This window comes from Archocentrus centrarchus, chromosome 1, assembly GCF_007364275.1.
Source record: "Archocentrus centrarchus isolate MPI-CPG fArcCen1 chromosome 1, fArcCen1, whole genome shotgun sequence".
NCBI lineage: Eukaryota > Metazoa > Chordata > Actinopteri > Cichliformes > Cichlidae > Archocentrus > Archocentrus centrarchus.
This window is the reverse complement of record NC_044346.1, coordinates 7,688,842-7,704,142: the sequence shown is the minus strand read 5'-3', so window position 1 is coordinate 7,704,142 and position 15,301 is coordinate 7,688,842. Positions and strand designations below refer to the sequence as shown.

Here is a 15,301-nt window from a genome sequence, read left to right as displayed (position 1 = left end):
CTGAGCTTCTAAAATCTGCATTTCTGTAACAAATACATAATCATCTTCCTTGTCACATAATAAGGTTTGTGAAAGGTTGAGGTATGTTAAGCTAAGGGACATGACTTGAGGTTCATACAGTTCTGTGCAAAGAAACAAATGTTAGCAGATAAAGAAGTACTCCTTAAGATCTGTAAATAGACTTTGATATGCAAAAATTGTAGTACTGCTTTAAGCTAATTTTTTCCCTCAATTTGCATGTCTACTTATTAGGAGATATCAGCCACATCTGCACGTCACACATTGTTTTTCTTCTCAGTTAGAAATGTAGCGTTAAATACTGTATCACAAACATGCTCTACTCTAACACCGGTACATGAACTTTATTGGCCGTTTGAGGGTTAAACTTATACTTAAATTCCAGTTAGCTCGATGTCTTGTTTGGGAAGGAAATACAGGTCAAGTCTGGGCTTCAAGTCCAGGAGCCCAACCCTGAACTGTGGCACAGTTATTATTTCACACAGAAGCAGGGAGTGGCCTCTTTGTAGAGGAAAGAATGTATTCATGGGAAAATAACACCACACGTATACACCGTTAACACATAGGCTCTCTGGGCTTTAAGGATTTGGACTGTCGATTTGAATTTAGGTGATCATTTCCCACAATACCAAAAGGTCAATATGGCTGTAATGTATGGAACAGCAGAAGAAACTTGCAAATAACGCATAATAATGCACTCACAGACTGAGAGAGACACGAGTGAAACATTCAAATAAAACGAAAAGGGCTGCTGTGTAATATCTCAGTGCTTGATCTCCAGTCAAAATTTGCTCCAGTTTCACTTCCTCCTTCAAAGGAAATGATGGTGGTGATTGGTGTTTGTCACTCTCTCCCTGCCCGTTTACCCACAAGGACCACTGTTGCGCCCAGTGTAATACAAAGAAAAAAAAAATCCTCTATTGCTCCTTCTTTCCTCACTCAATATCGATCCTGTCCATTGTTTTGTTTGTTTTTTTTAATAATTCAGTTACAGTTTATTAGCCTAAACCGTGCAGTACGTGTTATAAAACACAAAAAATAGAAAATATACTTGAACTTATGCAAGAAATCTCATTATCACTTAAAGAAAGATTTTTTAAAAAAAAGAGAAGACATGCAATAATAAATTAAGCTTTCTTGAAAAGTAAGTGTGACTGTTTTAAAGGACAGACCCATGCGGTTTATCAAGATTAAAAGCAAATGACTCAGAAGTTGCCGGCTCATTTTGCTTTGGTTGGCTCTATCTCCAAACAGTTGGAATAACATTTCATTTTGTCACATGCCAGAACGATGGCAGCGTTGGGAGCATGCAGATAACTCTCACAGAGAGGTGGGAAAATGAAAGCAATACAGCAGGTATTAATGCTTCATGGGTATCATCATGTGCAGCAATGATCATGGTCAGAATCACTCCTCCAAACACAGCTAATCAGGTGAGCTATACATATAAATCCAGACTTATTTCCTTATTATTTATTGTGCGATACAGCAGTCGTGTTTGTGGACCTTGTTCTTCAATGCAAATGTCCCCAGACTTGAGCATTTTTTTTTTTTTTAATGATTTTAATGGTAAACCATCTTTGTGATGAGGTGCTATGTAGAACCTTGAAATGCTCCACTTGAGGTGCATCAGCAGTGTGCGCACTCTCGGCTTTAATAAACGTGTTCTTCCTGTGCGGTTCGAGTGGGCAGTAAATGTACTTTTGATCAGCCTAATTCGACACCAACAAAGCATCTTTCAAAGCAGCCATTTTAATATGAAACAATAAATACAGGTGCGAATAATCACATTAAATGAAGCTCTGCACCTAAATAGAGCAGAAGCATCATTAATGTTGTTACTAGCACCTGTGGTTCCCTATTATTTTATGTCATGTTGCCTGAAATATGTCTATTCAGGTTTCTTCAGGCAATAACATAAAACTTATTTTCCCTGAAAACACTCATTGTACCCGCTATTCTTAAGTTTACTCTAAGTACAAAGATTTGGATCTTCTCTGTAATTATATTTGACTTGCAATACAGTTTGAATGGGGCTTAAATTCAAATTAACAGCTTTGAGGATGGAAGTCTCTAACACCTGTATTAAAGCTGCAGCAGGCTGACATCTAGAAAAAACAAATAATGGTAACATTAATAAATTTGAAAATAAAGAACCTTCCACCTCCATTATAAGCCTTCCTCACCAGACACCCACAGTTGTTAGCACGTGCTTCATGCAGGCTGAAAAGAAGTCAATACTGACATTTGGCTTAACAAGGATTTCAAACCCTACCCTCTGAGGTAAGGGCCTGCTGGACTGCTGAACCTGCATTTAGCCAAATCTAGACTACCACCGAGACAAGATTCTCTAAAGCTTCAAAAAAAAAAAAAGTTCAGTGGTGGTTTAGTAGTTTAGTTTCTTCTCAAACTACTTGAATAACAGTAGGCTCAGAGGTCACTATGGATTGGGGGGAAAGGTCCCAGCACTTTTCCGTTTTTTAATCATGAAAATATACCAACACGCTCTCTCAGCTGGGCTGACTGATATGACTAAATACATTAAGTGGCTATATGAATTAATCATTACTTTTAATATGTCTGGTTGTAATATTTGTGCAATTCAATGAGCAAGACTACAAAAATGTATTTTTTTTTAAATTTTGTTATATATGTTTCAGGGGGTTTTTTTTTTGGATGTTTTCCTAATTATGATCACCTACTTAAAGTCCATCCTCCCTCTGACGCAGCATGATCTGCAAACGTCTTTTACTGTCATTTCACAGCCTCCTATATGTTCATTTTAGCTTTCTCTCCTTTTGTCTCTTTCTGTCTGCTTTGTGGGCGTCGATGGCTCAGGACACCTGGATGACTTTCACAAGCCACTGGCTGACCTAGTTAGGCAAACACACACACACACACACACACACACACACACATAGACACCCTTGCCTGCTTTTCCCCGTTTATGTACAGATGCTTAACTACTTAACTGTCTGCCAAATTTGTCCAGCGAGCTCTGCCACGCACTCACACTCACACAGGCTGTTTCCACTATCCAAGAAGCTATGATTGCAGCCCTAGTGCTAATTGCAAACACACATAAACACATACAGGCACAAACACTCTCAGAGAAATTAGAGAGTAGAGCACAGAGAGGACACTGTTTCTCACTTGGACACACAACAAACCTCTGGTTAAAAAAAAGAACAAGAACAGGACAACAAGCTAATAACGGTGGCGAGCAGAAGACGGCAGTTCCTTATTTTCCATCTAAAAAACTCCCACAAACATAAATGCACTGAAATGTCCTCTCTTATATAAATCTATTTTCTGCTGAGTGGCTGAGCTTATGGGTCAAAATGAGTGTCTATAGGATGTTGTGATCTACGGTCAAACACACATTCACGAGAACACACACACACACACTGCATGGAGCCTTAGAGGAAGTTTGGAAGGCAAAGAGTTTGGAGTGTGGAATGTTTGAGGAGAAAGGTGAAACGTAATGGAATGTAATTACGGAGCCAGCTGATTGTTCACACACACACACACACACACACACACACACACACACACACACACACTAGGGAAAAAGTAAACACACACAATAACAGTAAATCTATATCCATGACTACTGACTCATAATCACACCATGGTGTCACAACACATGCCGCCTTTTATCAAAGATAAGGCAGACTGCCAACTTACTACCGCATAAACTCGATAGACTCGAAGGACTCAGAACTCTCTCACTCTCACACAAATATACACACAAGCAGAATGTGTAGATCACACCCGCCATCCCCCACCAAACACACACACACACACTCTAACCATGGCTGCAGAGATGAGGGTACAGATGATGGATGGAGAGCCAACACGAGGACAAAGGGGAGCAGAGGGGTGGGAGAAGAGATGAGCTGAGATGGGAAGAATAAGAAAGAGCAGAACTGAACAAACTGACTGCAGCTGCACAGGTTTGAGCATTACAGCAGGTGCCCCTTCTGTAATGTAGTGTTTTTCAGCAAGACAATAAGTGAATCTTGTGTTTGCGCACTGCATAATAAATTAATCAAAATGCTCTGAAAACTTCTTGCACAGTAAAGAAAAAGGCTGAAACAACCGCTTAATCAGCTGTCTGATCACTCGTCAAACAAAAGTGACAGATCGTCTTTCATCTCAGCTCCTCACTTGTGAGCTGCTGCTTTTCTCTGTCTCTGCAGTCTTGTTTGGAGTTTGCCTGGACATTTTTACCCAAGCAACTTTAAACATTTCATTAAAAATATAATGGAACTGATTAATAATAAAAAATAACAGACTTGTTCAATAGCTGCACTGTTCCATATCCCTCTTCACTATATTAGGTTCTAGTAATTTAATGTAACCATTTAAAAATTAATTAGCATTCCAGGCTGACACCACTACCACCATTTACTGGAGAGCTATTTGACTGTGAAGCAACAGCCTGTGGGGCTAAAAAGTGGAAGGGCCAAAAGCTGCAGTTCCTTGAATGACCACTTGAAGCCAGCTCCAAAAGTGAGTCCATATTGCACCATGTTAAAATACACAACTTTAGAGCAGAAATAAACATGTTTTCAGGATGATGCACGCTGAAGAGGCTTCACCGAAACATCAAAATGGTAATAACCATAAAGCTAAGGTTGAGTCCTCAAATGCTACGGTGGCATCACGGTGGCAATCGCCATCTTTTACATACAGCTTATAATATTTGTAGTGTTTTCTAAATTTTCTTCATGTAGAATATTATAATGGTTAGTCTGCGTTACATAAGGCTGAAAGTCTATGCAGCCCATGGTTTTCCTCTAAAAATGAACTACGCCAGGCTTACAAACAAATACTCTTATGTGCCACTGCACTTTTCCATTTGACACACATGCACACTCAGAGGCATAACCCCCCTGCAGTACACACAAATACAAAAAACACAAGCACATATGTCCGCTAACACATGCACAGCTACACCCGGTCACGTATCCAGATGTGTGCACGCACACACACAGAAATACGCAGACACAAAGTCCATGAAATCCCTGGCAGATTAGTTGTTGTTCTTATGTAAAATGGATCAAGCCGACAGGCAGCAGCAAATCATCTCAGCTCGCCAGCAGAGACAATAGTCAGACAACAACCTGTTCAGAGGCCACCAATCACCATCTGTGATTTGAACAGCTGAAGATGAAAGAATTGAGGTCTGACCTGATGCACGAGTGCTTTTGTGTATTTGACTCCGGTTTCTTTTAAGTGGATTTGAAAATGAAAGGTAACAACTCGTGCATTCATGCTTGTGCATGTTTGACAACATAATCCAAAAGAAGCAATGGTTGACTGCACTGCCCACAACGGTTGATAGAAAAACAATTATTATAAATTGTAATAAAGTTTTCCAGTTTTACTTATTTCATCAGCCTGTAGTTGAACACTTTGCACGTGTGTTTTCCACTGACAGATGTGGCCAAACTAAGACAGTCAAGAGATGTCTTTTGCAGAGGGTGGGCCAAACATTGTGAAAAATGAACTCAACTTGACAAGCAAATTCATAATGCTAATGAAGCTAATGAAATGTGCTAATACTTATGACTGGCCTACAAACTAAATGGCCACAAATTTAACTCCAAGCAAAGTGCACTTGTGCAAGTTCCTGAACCTCAGTTCAGTTCTGAAAGCTTCCTTTATTCAGAGTAAAAGCTAAAATATTACAAATGTCTAGGAGGACCCCATTATATATATATATATATATATATATATATATATATATATATATATATGCTTGAAAACATGGACCTCCTTAAACAATCCAATCTGCAGAAAGATGATTTTAAAGGTGTGGTGACAGCAGCAGTTTGGTGTTTTGCTGTGACAATGAAAACAACTGCTATGTTGATGGATGGATTTTGGCTCCAGCTTTAGACTAATTTAACTCCTGATGCTGGGCCACTAGCCAAGGCCCTGCCTCAACCTGGCTTTCCCGCTTCCTCTATGACACTGTGTCTTGAAACATCTCTGGAGAATCACCGTTTTGAAACGTGAAAATGAACCGCAGAGAGAAACAGATACGGCAAAGCTGCAGAGGCACAGAGAGATAAATGACAGATTCATGTACAGGCTGTCACATCTATACACAAACTGTGCATTTCTTCTTTTGCTTTCCACGTAAAACTGTAATAGTAAACATCCACTCACAGTTTGTGGAACCACCTCAGGGAATAATGTATGTCAAACGTTTCTTACTCACAAGTCAAGAATTCACGCTGTCTTATAATTATGTGACTAATGTGAACACGAACTCACAACCGTTTTGATTATGTTCACTGGTATTTAATGTTCACTGGTATTTAATCCTACCTTTGGACAACCGTATTCTCAGGTTAGTATAGATCAGAACAGCACTCTGTGCAGAGGGAAGGATATCCCTGCCAGCCCCATCCAAAACATCTAAGAGCTAATGGACTCAAAATGATGATCTTTTGTAGGTGTCTCAGTGTGTTCTGGATGTCTCATGGATGTAGTGGAGGCAGCCTAAAAGCAACCAATTTTCCCCGTTGTTGACGCAGAAATATATATTTAAGCAATTAAAACTGACAAAAGTTATGCTATAACAAATAAAAAATACAAATTTTATATAAAAATTCATTTTGAGCGATTGCTTCCTTCGTATTATTGGCCACAGTTTCACTATGTCCACCATCCTCAAAACACCAGTATGACTATATTGATTTTTATTCCATGTGTGTTAAGGTCCTCTCGTAAACGTTTACCGGCACGTCTCACAGTCTTACCTCAGCGCTGCCGAGCCGGAGACGGGCCACTAAAAGCGCAGCCAGCAGCAGCACCAGGACCCAGGACCTCATGTTGCCGCCCAGCCAGAGGAGCCGCAAGCGACCGGCTGGGCATTTAGCACTTCGGCGTCCAATCCCCCAGCTGCACCGAGCGTCGTCCCGGTGTCGTGTGCTGACCCCTTGTGCAAAGCACTCACTGTTAAATACCCACAAATGTGTCACTGCCTATAAGCGCCGTTTGTCCAAATGTTTGCTCACGGTGACTCACACGCAGGCCAGACGTCTGACTCTGTCCATATCGCTTTTTTGGAAAACTCAGGAGACGTCAAGGGTAGCACAGTGCGAGAAGTGCGCAGCGCAGGGTGTTGGGAAACAAGAAAAGTGCATCCACACAGTTCCCGTTGTATCAGTATGTAATGCAAGAGACAGTCCAAATAACGTCCTACAAATATGCAAATATTCGTGCGCGTGTGTCAAGGTGTTTGATTCTTCCACTTTCCGGACAAAAATCCAGTAAAAATGATCAAATTGCAAGTTCCTGTTCCAAAACCGCAGTTACAGGTAACAACAATGCAACTTCGCGGTCACATTTTGAACCCCACAAACTCCAAAGGGTCATGCGTAAAAGTTGGTTCACCTTGGATTTGCGCGTCATGCGTAATTCTCTGGACTCTGCTGTAAAATAAAAGTCAGCTTATTCTCATCCCAGCGCGGTTTATTTCACTGCAAATCCTACGTCTAAGCGTGTTTCTCACTGGTAGCGGCTCTTGAACATCTCGTGCTTGGCTGCGTGTCGGTTCTTCCTCCGGGCATTTTCTCGTTCATCCGCTGGATCAGTTTGTTCTTGCCACCTCGCGCCTCTCCTCTCTGATTGCGACTCGAGCGGTGAGTCGCTTTTTGTAGTAGAAACAGGGCCTGAAGTTTAATAATCAAGCTAGAAGGATGGGATGGATACATACCGGAAACTGTCTGCTTTAAATTTTTAAAGAACAACTGATTCATTTTCTTGGGAGTCATAAAGTCTCGAATTTGCTGTAGTATACTAATATTTTACATGTAAATGCACTTAAATCACATTTTCACTAAATTCTAAGACACAGTGTTATAATCTTGTAATATAAACTATGTATGCATTTTATTTTGAAAGTTTACCTCCGGAAGTCTATATCTTCACGTTGGGAAATTGATCGTAGTCGTAAAATTTGCTCCGGGGCCTCGGTTTTCTCGTCTTGTCACCTTCTTATTAGTTACGAGGAAACCAAAGCGCCCGTAGGCGCTCTTAAAGGGAAAGTCTGGAGTAGAATTGATTACATATTCATTTCTATCAGCATTTATCTTGGTTAAAGATGTAAATGTGTTCTCTTGTCTTTCTAAAAGTATTAGAAAGACAAGAGAAATTCCTGCATATTATGAGGAAGAATGTTAAATATTGTCAAGATAATTTTTATCCAATTTACATGTAGTAAAAAAAATGCTGAATGTGTGTTACATCATCAGGAAATTCAGCTTGTTTTACAAAGTTTTGAGTCAGAGCTGAAACAAATAGTTTTACTGAAAAGTCTAAGCATTCGCTGTAATCTGGTTGGATTATAGTTTGGATTGAATGGTGGTGGTGGTGGTGGTGGTGTAGCAAACAAGACAAAACAAACTCAAACAAAGTCCAGAAATATCCCTTGACTGCATTTTGAAAGCACTTCCCTGCACTGACTGCGCTGCTTCAGTTGTTTAGACAAGGTGAACTCCACCAAGATTAAGATGGATTGTCTTTCAGACTACAAACACATTAATAAACTACTAATACAGAAGTATTGCTCTACTGAGAATTTAAGAATGTACAAATTATGCAAAACGTATTGCTTTGTGCTGCACGCACCACTGCAATATCACAACATGCTGATTCTTAACATGCTTTCATGAGCTTTATGTTTTGCAAAAAACTGAAGGCAAATTATTGTCAGCCTGCTGAGATAAGCCGTCAGCACTTTGAATATCTAAAAGTAGTAGTGAGGGTTATATTATATTTTAGTACAAAGCCTTAAAGACACACTATTATGACATGTTTCTCTCTAAATGAAAAGAAAGGACTGCAATGAGCGGTGAACCACCTTTATATTGGTCTGGGGAACAGAGACATATTTTTATCAGTGTGTTTTTCATGTTTGTCTTTATTTTATTGGCAGGCCTGTAAAATGTCATCCTGTTCTGTGGGGGAAACGTGTTTTGTTTTGAGCTGAGAAGCTCAATGACTTGAAGACAAATGCGCTCATGCAGCAGACAGTGAATGTTTTCCGGGAAGCTCACTTTGGGGTCATGGCTGAAAGGAGCCCCGTGGAAGCTGATGGTCACATTAGATTCTTCCTCACTGCTGAGGGAAGACAGAGGAAGCAGGCATCCCTCTTTAGCTATTCTTGGACCACATGCACACATATGCGTACACACACACACACACACACACACACACATGCAAATTGGCAGACTGTGGGATCACTCTGCTGCCACTGACAGGATGAAGTGTGACCTCTCAAATGTAATTATGAGCGCAGTGTGTGCGTGTGTGACAGCTTGAAAGCATATCTGGTTTACAGTGCTGCTTGCTGTGAGTTCTCAAGGTTCAGCACGGAATTCCCGGTATGTCGGAGAGGAAGGGCACGAACAACGCATGTTCGCATGTGTTTGAGCAGGTGAACTAATGACGAGTACATCCGCAGCTTGCACAGCTGTCCGTGACACAGGGAGACACAGATGTGTGAATATAGGCTGTAGTTTTTGAGTCCTCTAAAAGCCAGGGGTAGCACAAGCACACCTGCAAAGTTATTTTGATGAGATAATGAAAGAAAAACAACAAAAGCGAAGAACGGTTATTAATGTCTCTTAAACAACTGAAGAAATGTAGCTCTGTGGTGGATCTTTGAAATTAATGATCACAATCAAGAAACACAAAATCAGTGCTGACAAATTTTTTACTTGTGCTTTGTGTTAAAACACTTTTCCGTTTCTGCCTGAAAGCCTAAACTTAAACTTTAAGAGATAACATCACTGATGCCAGTTTTTCAAAGTTTTTAAGAGCTGTTACAGAGTTTATTTAATTTATTTTTTAATAGGTTTAACATGTGCCTGTGTAAAATGTGTTAAGTACCCCTTTAAATGTGTGTACACATAAAAGAGCCATAGTTTGGTACTTGATAAAACATTATATGCTACCTCCTGAGTAGAAACTGTCTTTTATTTATTTATTTTTTTAACATTGGAATTCCCATGTTTTGTGTTATATAACACATTAGTTACATACTACCGTTTTGGCTGTCATGATTTTGTTTAATCTGGATGCAGTCATATTTGAGTGGCAGGGTTCCGCTAGCATGTCTGCAAGGTATCTCTGTGTAAATCACTGTGATATTAAACAGGATGAAAAATGTCAACAATTCAATTATAAGAGATTCAAACAGCTTAGAATTAATTTTAGTCCAACAACAAGAGCAACAAGAAATATCCCCGATGTACAAAAACACACACACGCACTCACACACAGGCAAAAACTTGTGCATTTTAAGAAGCGAGTCTGTGGGGAATGACTCGCTTTTGGAACCAGCCCCAAGTGGCTACGTGAGGTACTGCAGCTTTTTTTACACTCCTGCATTTTCTTTATTTTTCATCCCCAAAGGTTTCCCCCTTGGTTTTTCACCTTAAACTCCAGGGTAGGATAGGTTCAGTACAGACCTGTAAGTTCTGGTTCTGAAAACAATTCAAGCTGTTTGCCTCAAGTCTGATGTACTCCTAATTGTCAGCTAGGCCTAAACGCTAAACATACAGCAAATAGTTCTTGAACAAGTCAGGATGCAACTTGTTTTTCATGCATGTTCATTCTGTGTTAAGATGGAGCCCAGATAAATGTGTTTACAGGGGGATCCAGATTCACTTACTTTCAGAAACAATGAGATCAGACAAAAAGGGGGGAAAAGACTCGTTCTTTTCCTCTGACCACAGCCAACAGAGAAGTCATCAAAGGAGGTTTCAGGCAGTCAAATTTACTTAAAAGCAGCTCGTATCAAGTTGGTCCAAGTCAAACTGCATGTCTGGGTCAAACCATTTGAAGGTTGTCTTACCATTTGTTTCCTTTCTCTCTCGCCCTCTCTTTCCTTTTTTAAACCTCGCTGCACATGCGAGTCTGTGTAAGAGCATTAATTAACTTCCTGTCCAATATCCTTATCTAATTAATAGGGGAAATTTCATCCCCCTTCTCCTTTTGCCGACTTCCTCTTTCACCACGGCCAGTTGTAGAATGACGCAAACAAATGCTGCACTCCTACCAAGGTTCAAACACATGTCAGACAACACACAGCATCGGCAGTTTGTCCTGCTGCTGCCTCAGCGAGCTGTCTCAGTTAGGGCTTGTTGAATCTTTGATTTTTATTTATATTTGCTACATCCCAGAGGATCAAAAGTTCATCTTGTGGAACACAGCAAAGGATGATCCTGAAGTTGATAAAGCAAAAAGTTGATCCTGTGGGTTGTTGTTGTGGGCCTATTTATGTTATACAAATTATTTTTTAAAATAATACAGTTATCATTCTCTTTTGTTTGGGGTAACAGCTGTTTCCAGTGAGGTCACAGTGAAGAAAAAGGTGGGAAACTAAACCCTGCTGTGAGTATTTAAGGATCACTGAATATCTGCTCTTTGAAAAATACCTGATAGAAGGCATTTCAGGTATGCCGATTCCAAATCTATAATTGGACTTTCTCTAGCATGTCAGGTTCTTGAGTTCTGCACATGTGTGTATTGCTGTACTGGCGCTTCTCACGCAAATGTAGAGTGTGCTAAGATTTTCTAATTTTAAAACTGAACAGAATTTAACAATAATTGGGGTGATTCTGGGGTGCTGAATCCAAATATGGCCATTAAAATGATATCAACTGAAGTTTAACTGCCAATATTGAGGATCAACAGTGCCAGAAATTTGCAGTTTCTTATAGTGACTGTTTTGATCTGTCAATAGATAAAAACAAAGTTTTAGTGCTACATCAAGTGATGGAATAGAGTTTCTGGGGCCGTCCAAAGTGATGCCAAGCTTAAAACTGGGATATTTGATGGACCCCAAGCCTGTGAGCTTATCAGAGGCAAAGACTTTCCATCTAAGCTTGAATGAAGAGTGTGGGAATCATTTGTTCAGGTGGTTCAGAATTTCTTGGGCAACCATAAAGCCACAAACTATGAAGAACTAGTTGACGACGTGCTCGTATCCTTCGAACACATGGGTTGCAGAATGTCACTTAAGCTTCACTTCCTTCACTCTCATCTTGACTTCTTTCCACCCAATTTGGGTTCCATCAAGATATCTCTGAAATGGGGACCAGGTACTAGTGGGGCTATAACACAAACATGATGGGTGACTGCTGCTGGTTTCTACAGCGTGAAACTTCTGTGAAGCACAAAGGGCAAGTGTCTGTCACACTTCTGAACTGTTTAGGCAGACTAATTGTGAACTGTATTAGTTTGAGATTCCTCATATGATTGATTTTCTTTTCTCTTGGCCTTTTTTGATAGTTTTCCAGTGGAGATATACAGGAAAGCAGGGAGGAGAAATGGGGGAAGACACGCAGCAAATGGCGACAGGCCGGGACTCGAATCTGCGGCACACATGGGCGCCTGCTCACACCCTGAGCTATGCTGGCACCCCATCTGTGTCTTTTTTTCACCAGTTGTATGTTCATGGTGTAATTTTCTAACAAAATCATTGACGTCAAGTTTGGCGATTGGCATTTATTGGCATAGCTACATAACTCAACATCCTGACGTGCTAGAGAAATTCTGTTTGCATGTTTGGAATCAGCATGCCCAAATTAGTAAAATCTGTTGTTTTTCCTCAGGTAGCAGACAAAAAAGTTTTTTGTTGTTGTTGTTGTTGTTGTTGTTGAATTACTGTTTTTAAGCCCATGGCTGGTGACAGGTGGGGGCCACTGGGGCCCTGCCAGGCATTGTCTCAGGAGTATTTTTAATCCAATTATCTCTCCAATAATATAGTTAATTTTACTAACAAATCAAAGGATTCTGCACTACATGCTTACAAGAAAATGTCCCTCAGCAACTTTGGGCCTCATCCAGATAGATTTGGGATTTCTGAATTAACATTATTTTGTCTAAAACTGACAGTTTTACATGCATGGATTGAAGTGAACCTGAAACTTAGTCTTGTTCCTGTTCAGTTACAAGGACCACTCTCCTATTCTGCCACATCCTTTCAGGTTTTATGTAAATGTTTCACCTCCTTTCATGATGCTGAAGCTCAGCTCTTTGGCACATTACTATCAGCAGGGTTATTTAGAAATTCAACATTCATGTATGGTGTTTGACTTGAATTGGTTTGACACTCTTTCACACCATATGACTTAGTTTAACCAGTAAGACTAGTTTTTAGGCTGTCTCTGTTGCCCAAAAGGAACCAGATATTCGGCAGAACCCTTTTGTAGTTACTTGTACTTCTCAGACTAATTTTCTGACTAATTAAACTAAATTCTTGATGATTGCCACCTGCAACATGTCGGTAACACCCCTGCAAATCTGGTGTTTGGAGGTACTGAATAGGCAATGGTGTAGATCCAGTTGACCTTTACAGTTAAAGGGTAATAAATTCATGCAGAAAACTTAATTTGATGATGAAATGAATAACTGAGCAAAGACTTTTTTTTCTTTTGCCTGCCCCCTTCAGGGGTTGCCACAGCACTGTCTTCTTTAATTGCCTTTTTCTCTGTTCATTGTTTTGGTTGGTTGACCCCAGGTATTTAAACACATCCACCTTCACTACTTCTACTCTTGCGTCTTCACTGTTATACCTCCCTCTCTTTCACACACATGTATTCTGTCTTGCTTCTCCTGACTTTCATTCGTCTTCTCTCCAGTTCATACCTCCACCTCTCCGGGCTCTCTTCCACCTGCTCCTCACTCTCACTGAAGCTCACAATGTTGTCTGGAAACATCAGCATCCACGGAGACTCCTGCCTGACCTCAACTGTCAAGGTGTCTATCATCATTGCAAACAACAAGGGGCTCAGAGACAATTCCTGATACAAGCCCATCCCCACCTCGAACCCATCTGTCACTCCTACCACACACCTCACCACTGTCTCACTGTCCTCATACCTGTCCTGCACCAGTCTCACACACTTCTCTGCCACTCCTGACTTCTTCATGCAGTACCACAGTTCCTCTCTTGGCACTCTATCATGTGCTTTCTCTACAGCCACAAAGACACAGTGCAACTCCTACAGCTCTGCAACCCTTGTTCTTGAAAATTAATTCAGCCACTTCTTCTCCATTCCTCAGGCATCATTCAATTCAATTCAATTCAATTCAATTCAATTCAATTCAATTCAATTCAATTCAATCTCATTCTACATGACTGTGTTAAACAATCTTGACACAAAGTCCACTGCTCTCTGTCCCACACATCTCCATACCTCAACAGGCATGTATCTGGCCTAACTGCCTTTCCACTCTTCATCCTCTTCATAGCTGCCCTCACTTCCTCCTCATTAATCTTCCACGCTTCTTTATTCACTAACTCTCCTCCACCCATCTTCCTCTCTCTCCAATTTTCTTCATTTATCAGCTCCTCCAAATATTTTTTCCATCTTCACAACACACTCTCTTCACTCATTGTACATTTCCATCTCTATCCTTAATCACCCTTACCTGCTGCACATCCTTTTGAAAATGAGCAGCAGTTTATTGTAGATTCCAGTGCGCCTTAAACAGCAGAATAAAGTAACTTCAGTGGAAGATTGAAGTACAAAGAACTACAACACTGTGAGTCTGAGTCATGTCTGGTATTTTTTTCCAGGTCTTCATTTAGGTTTTACAGGCTCTTATTCTATTTTGGGGGCTTACATTGTATTTGAATCGGTGTTAATCAAATACTAAGTGTGATCTGGAAAAACCATGAGTACCCACTGACATTGTCACAGCTCTGAGAATCACGTCACAGTTTCTTTCTCAAAGCGAATGAAAGACCACTGAGTCAAAGCAAGACAGGAAGGAGAAAAAGGCTGGGGGATGCTGAGGGGAGAGGAAAAGAGAGGGAGGGCAGCTGCCTCACAGCTGTATTGTTGTGTGTTTTCCTATCATCAACAGCAGGGGAAGTGAAACAGAGCAGCTAAATATGCAAACGGCACAACGAGGCAGCGAGTGTGAAGCAGCCGTGGAATACGGCTGTCACAAGGTCCGTGAGTGTGAAATGCAGAGGACCGCCTTCTCTTTGTACAGGAAGAGCCGACGGAGCACGCACACTGCTTTTCAAAAATAACTCCACACAGAACATGGTTTCCAATCTAAGCATCTCTGTTACTGAGAGATTATTATCAGGAAGCGAATTTTTGAAAATGTTGGGCTATAAACAACCAACTGAAACAGTGAACATAACCCACCCCAGTGCGGGTAACACTGACAATTCAGCAACAAAACTCATATAAAGCTCAGTTGCCCTTAGTGGTGAAATTAAACAAGTCAAGGGTGA

At 40.6% G+C, this 15,301-nt stretch overlaps 1 protein-coding gene across 3 annotated transcripts in view; it reads right to left on the bottom strand.

The window, feature by feature from the left end:
* The window catches only part of pdgfba (platelet-derived growth factor beta polypeptide a), a 42,278-nt gene that overhangs the window by 6,424 nt on the left and 20,553 nt on the right, over positions 1 to 15,301 (bottom strand). For 2 of the 3 annotated variants that reach the window (XM_030738895.1, XM_030739067.1), the window contains exon 1: positions 6,795 to 7,650. The exons of the other annotated variant lie outside the window; for it this stretch is intronic. In XM_030738895.1, the coding sequence (XP_030594755.1) occupies positions 6,795 to 6,866 (72 nt within the window). In that variant the 5' untranslated portion in view covers positions 6,867 to 7,650. Of the gene's footprint in view, positions 1 to 6,794; positions 7,651 to 15,301 lie in introns of those variants that run through there. 3 annotated transcript variants of the gene reach the window in all.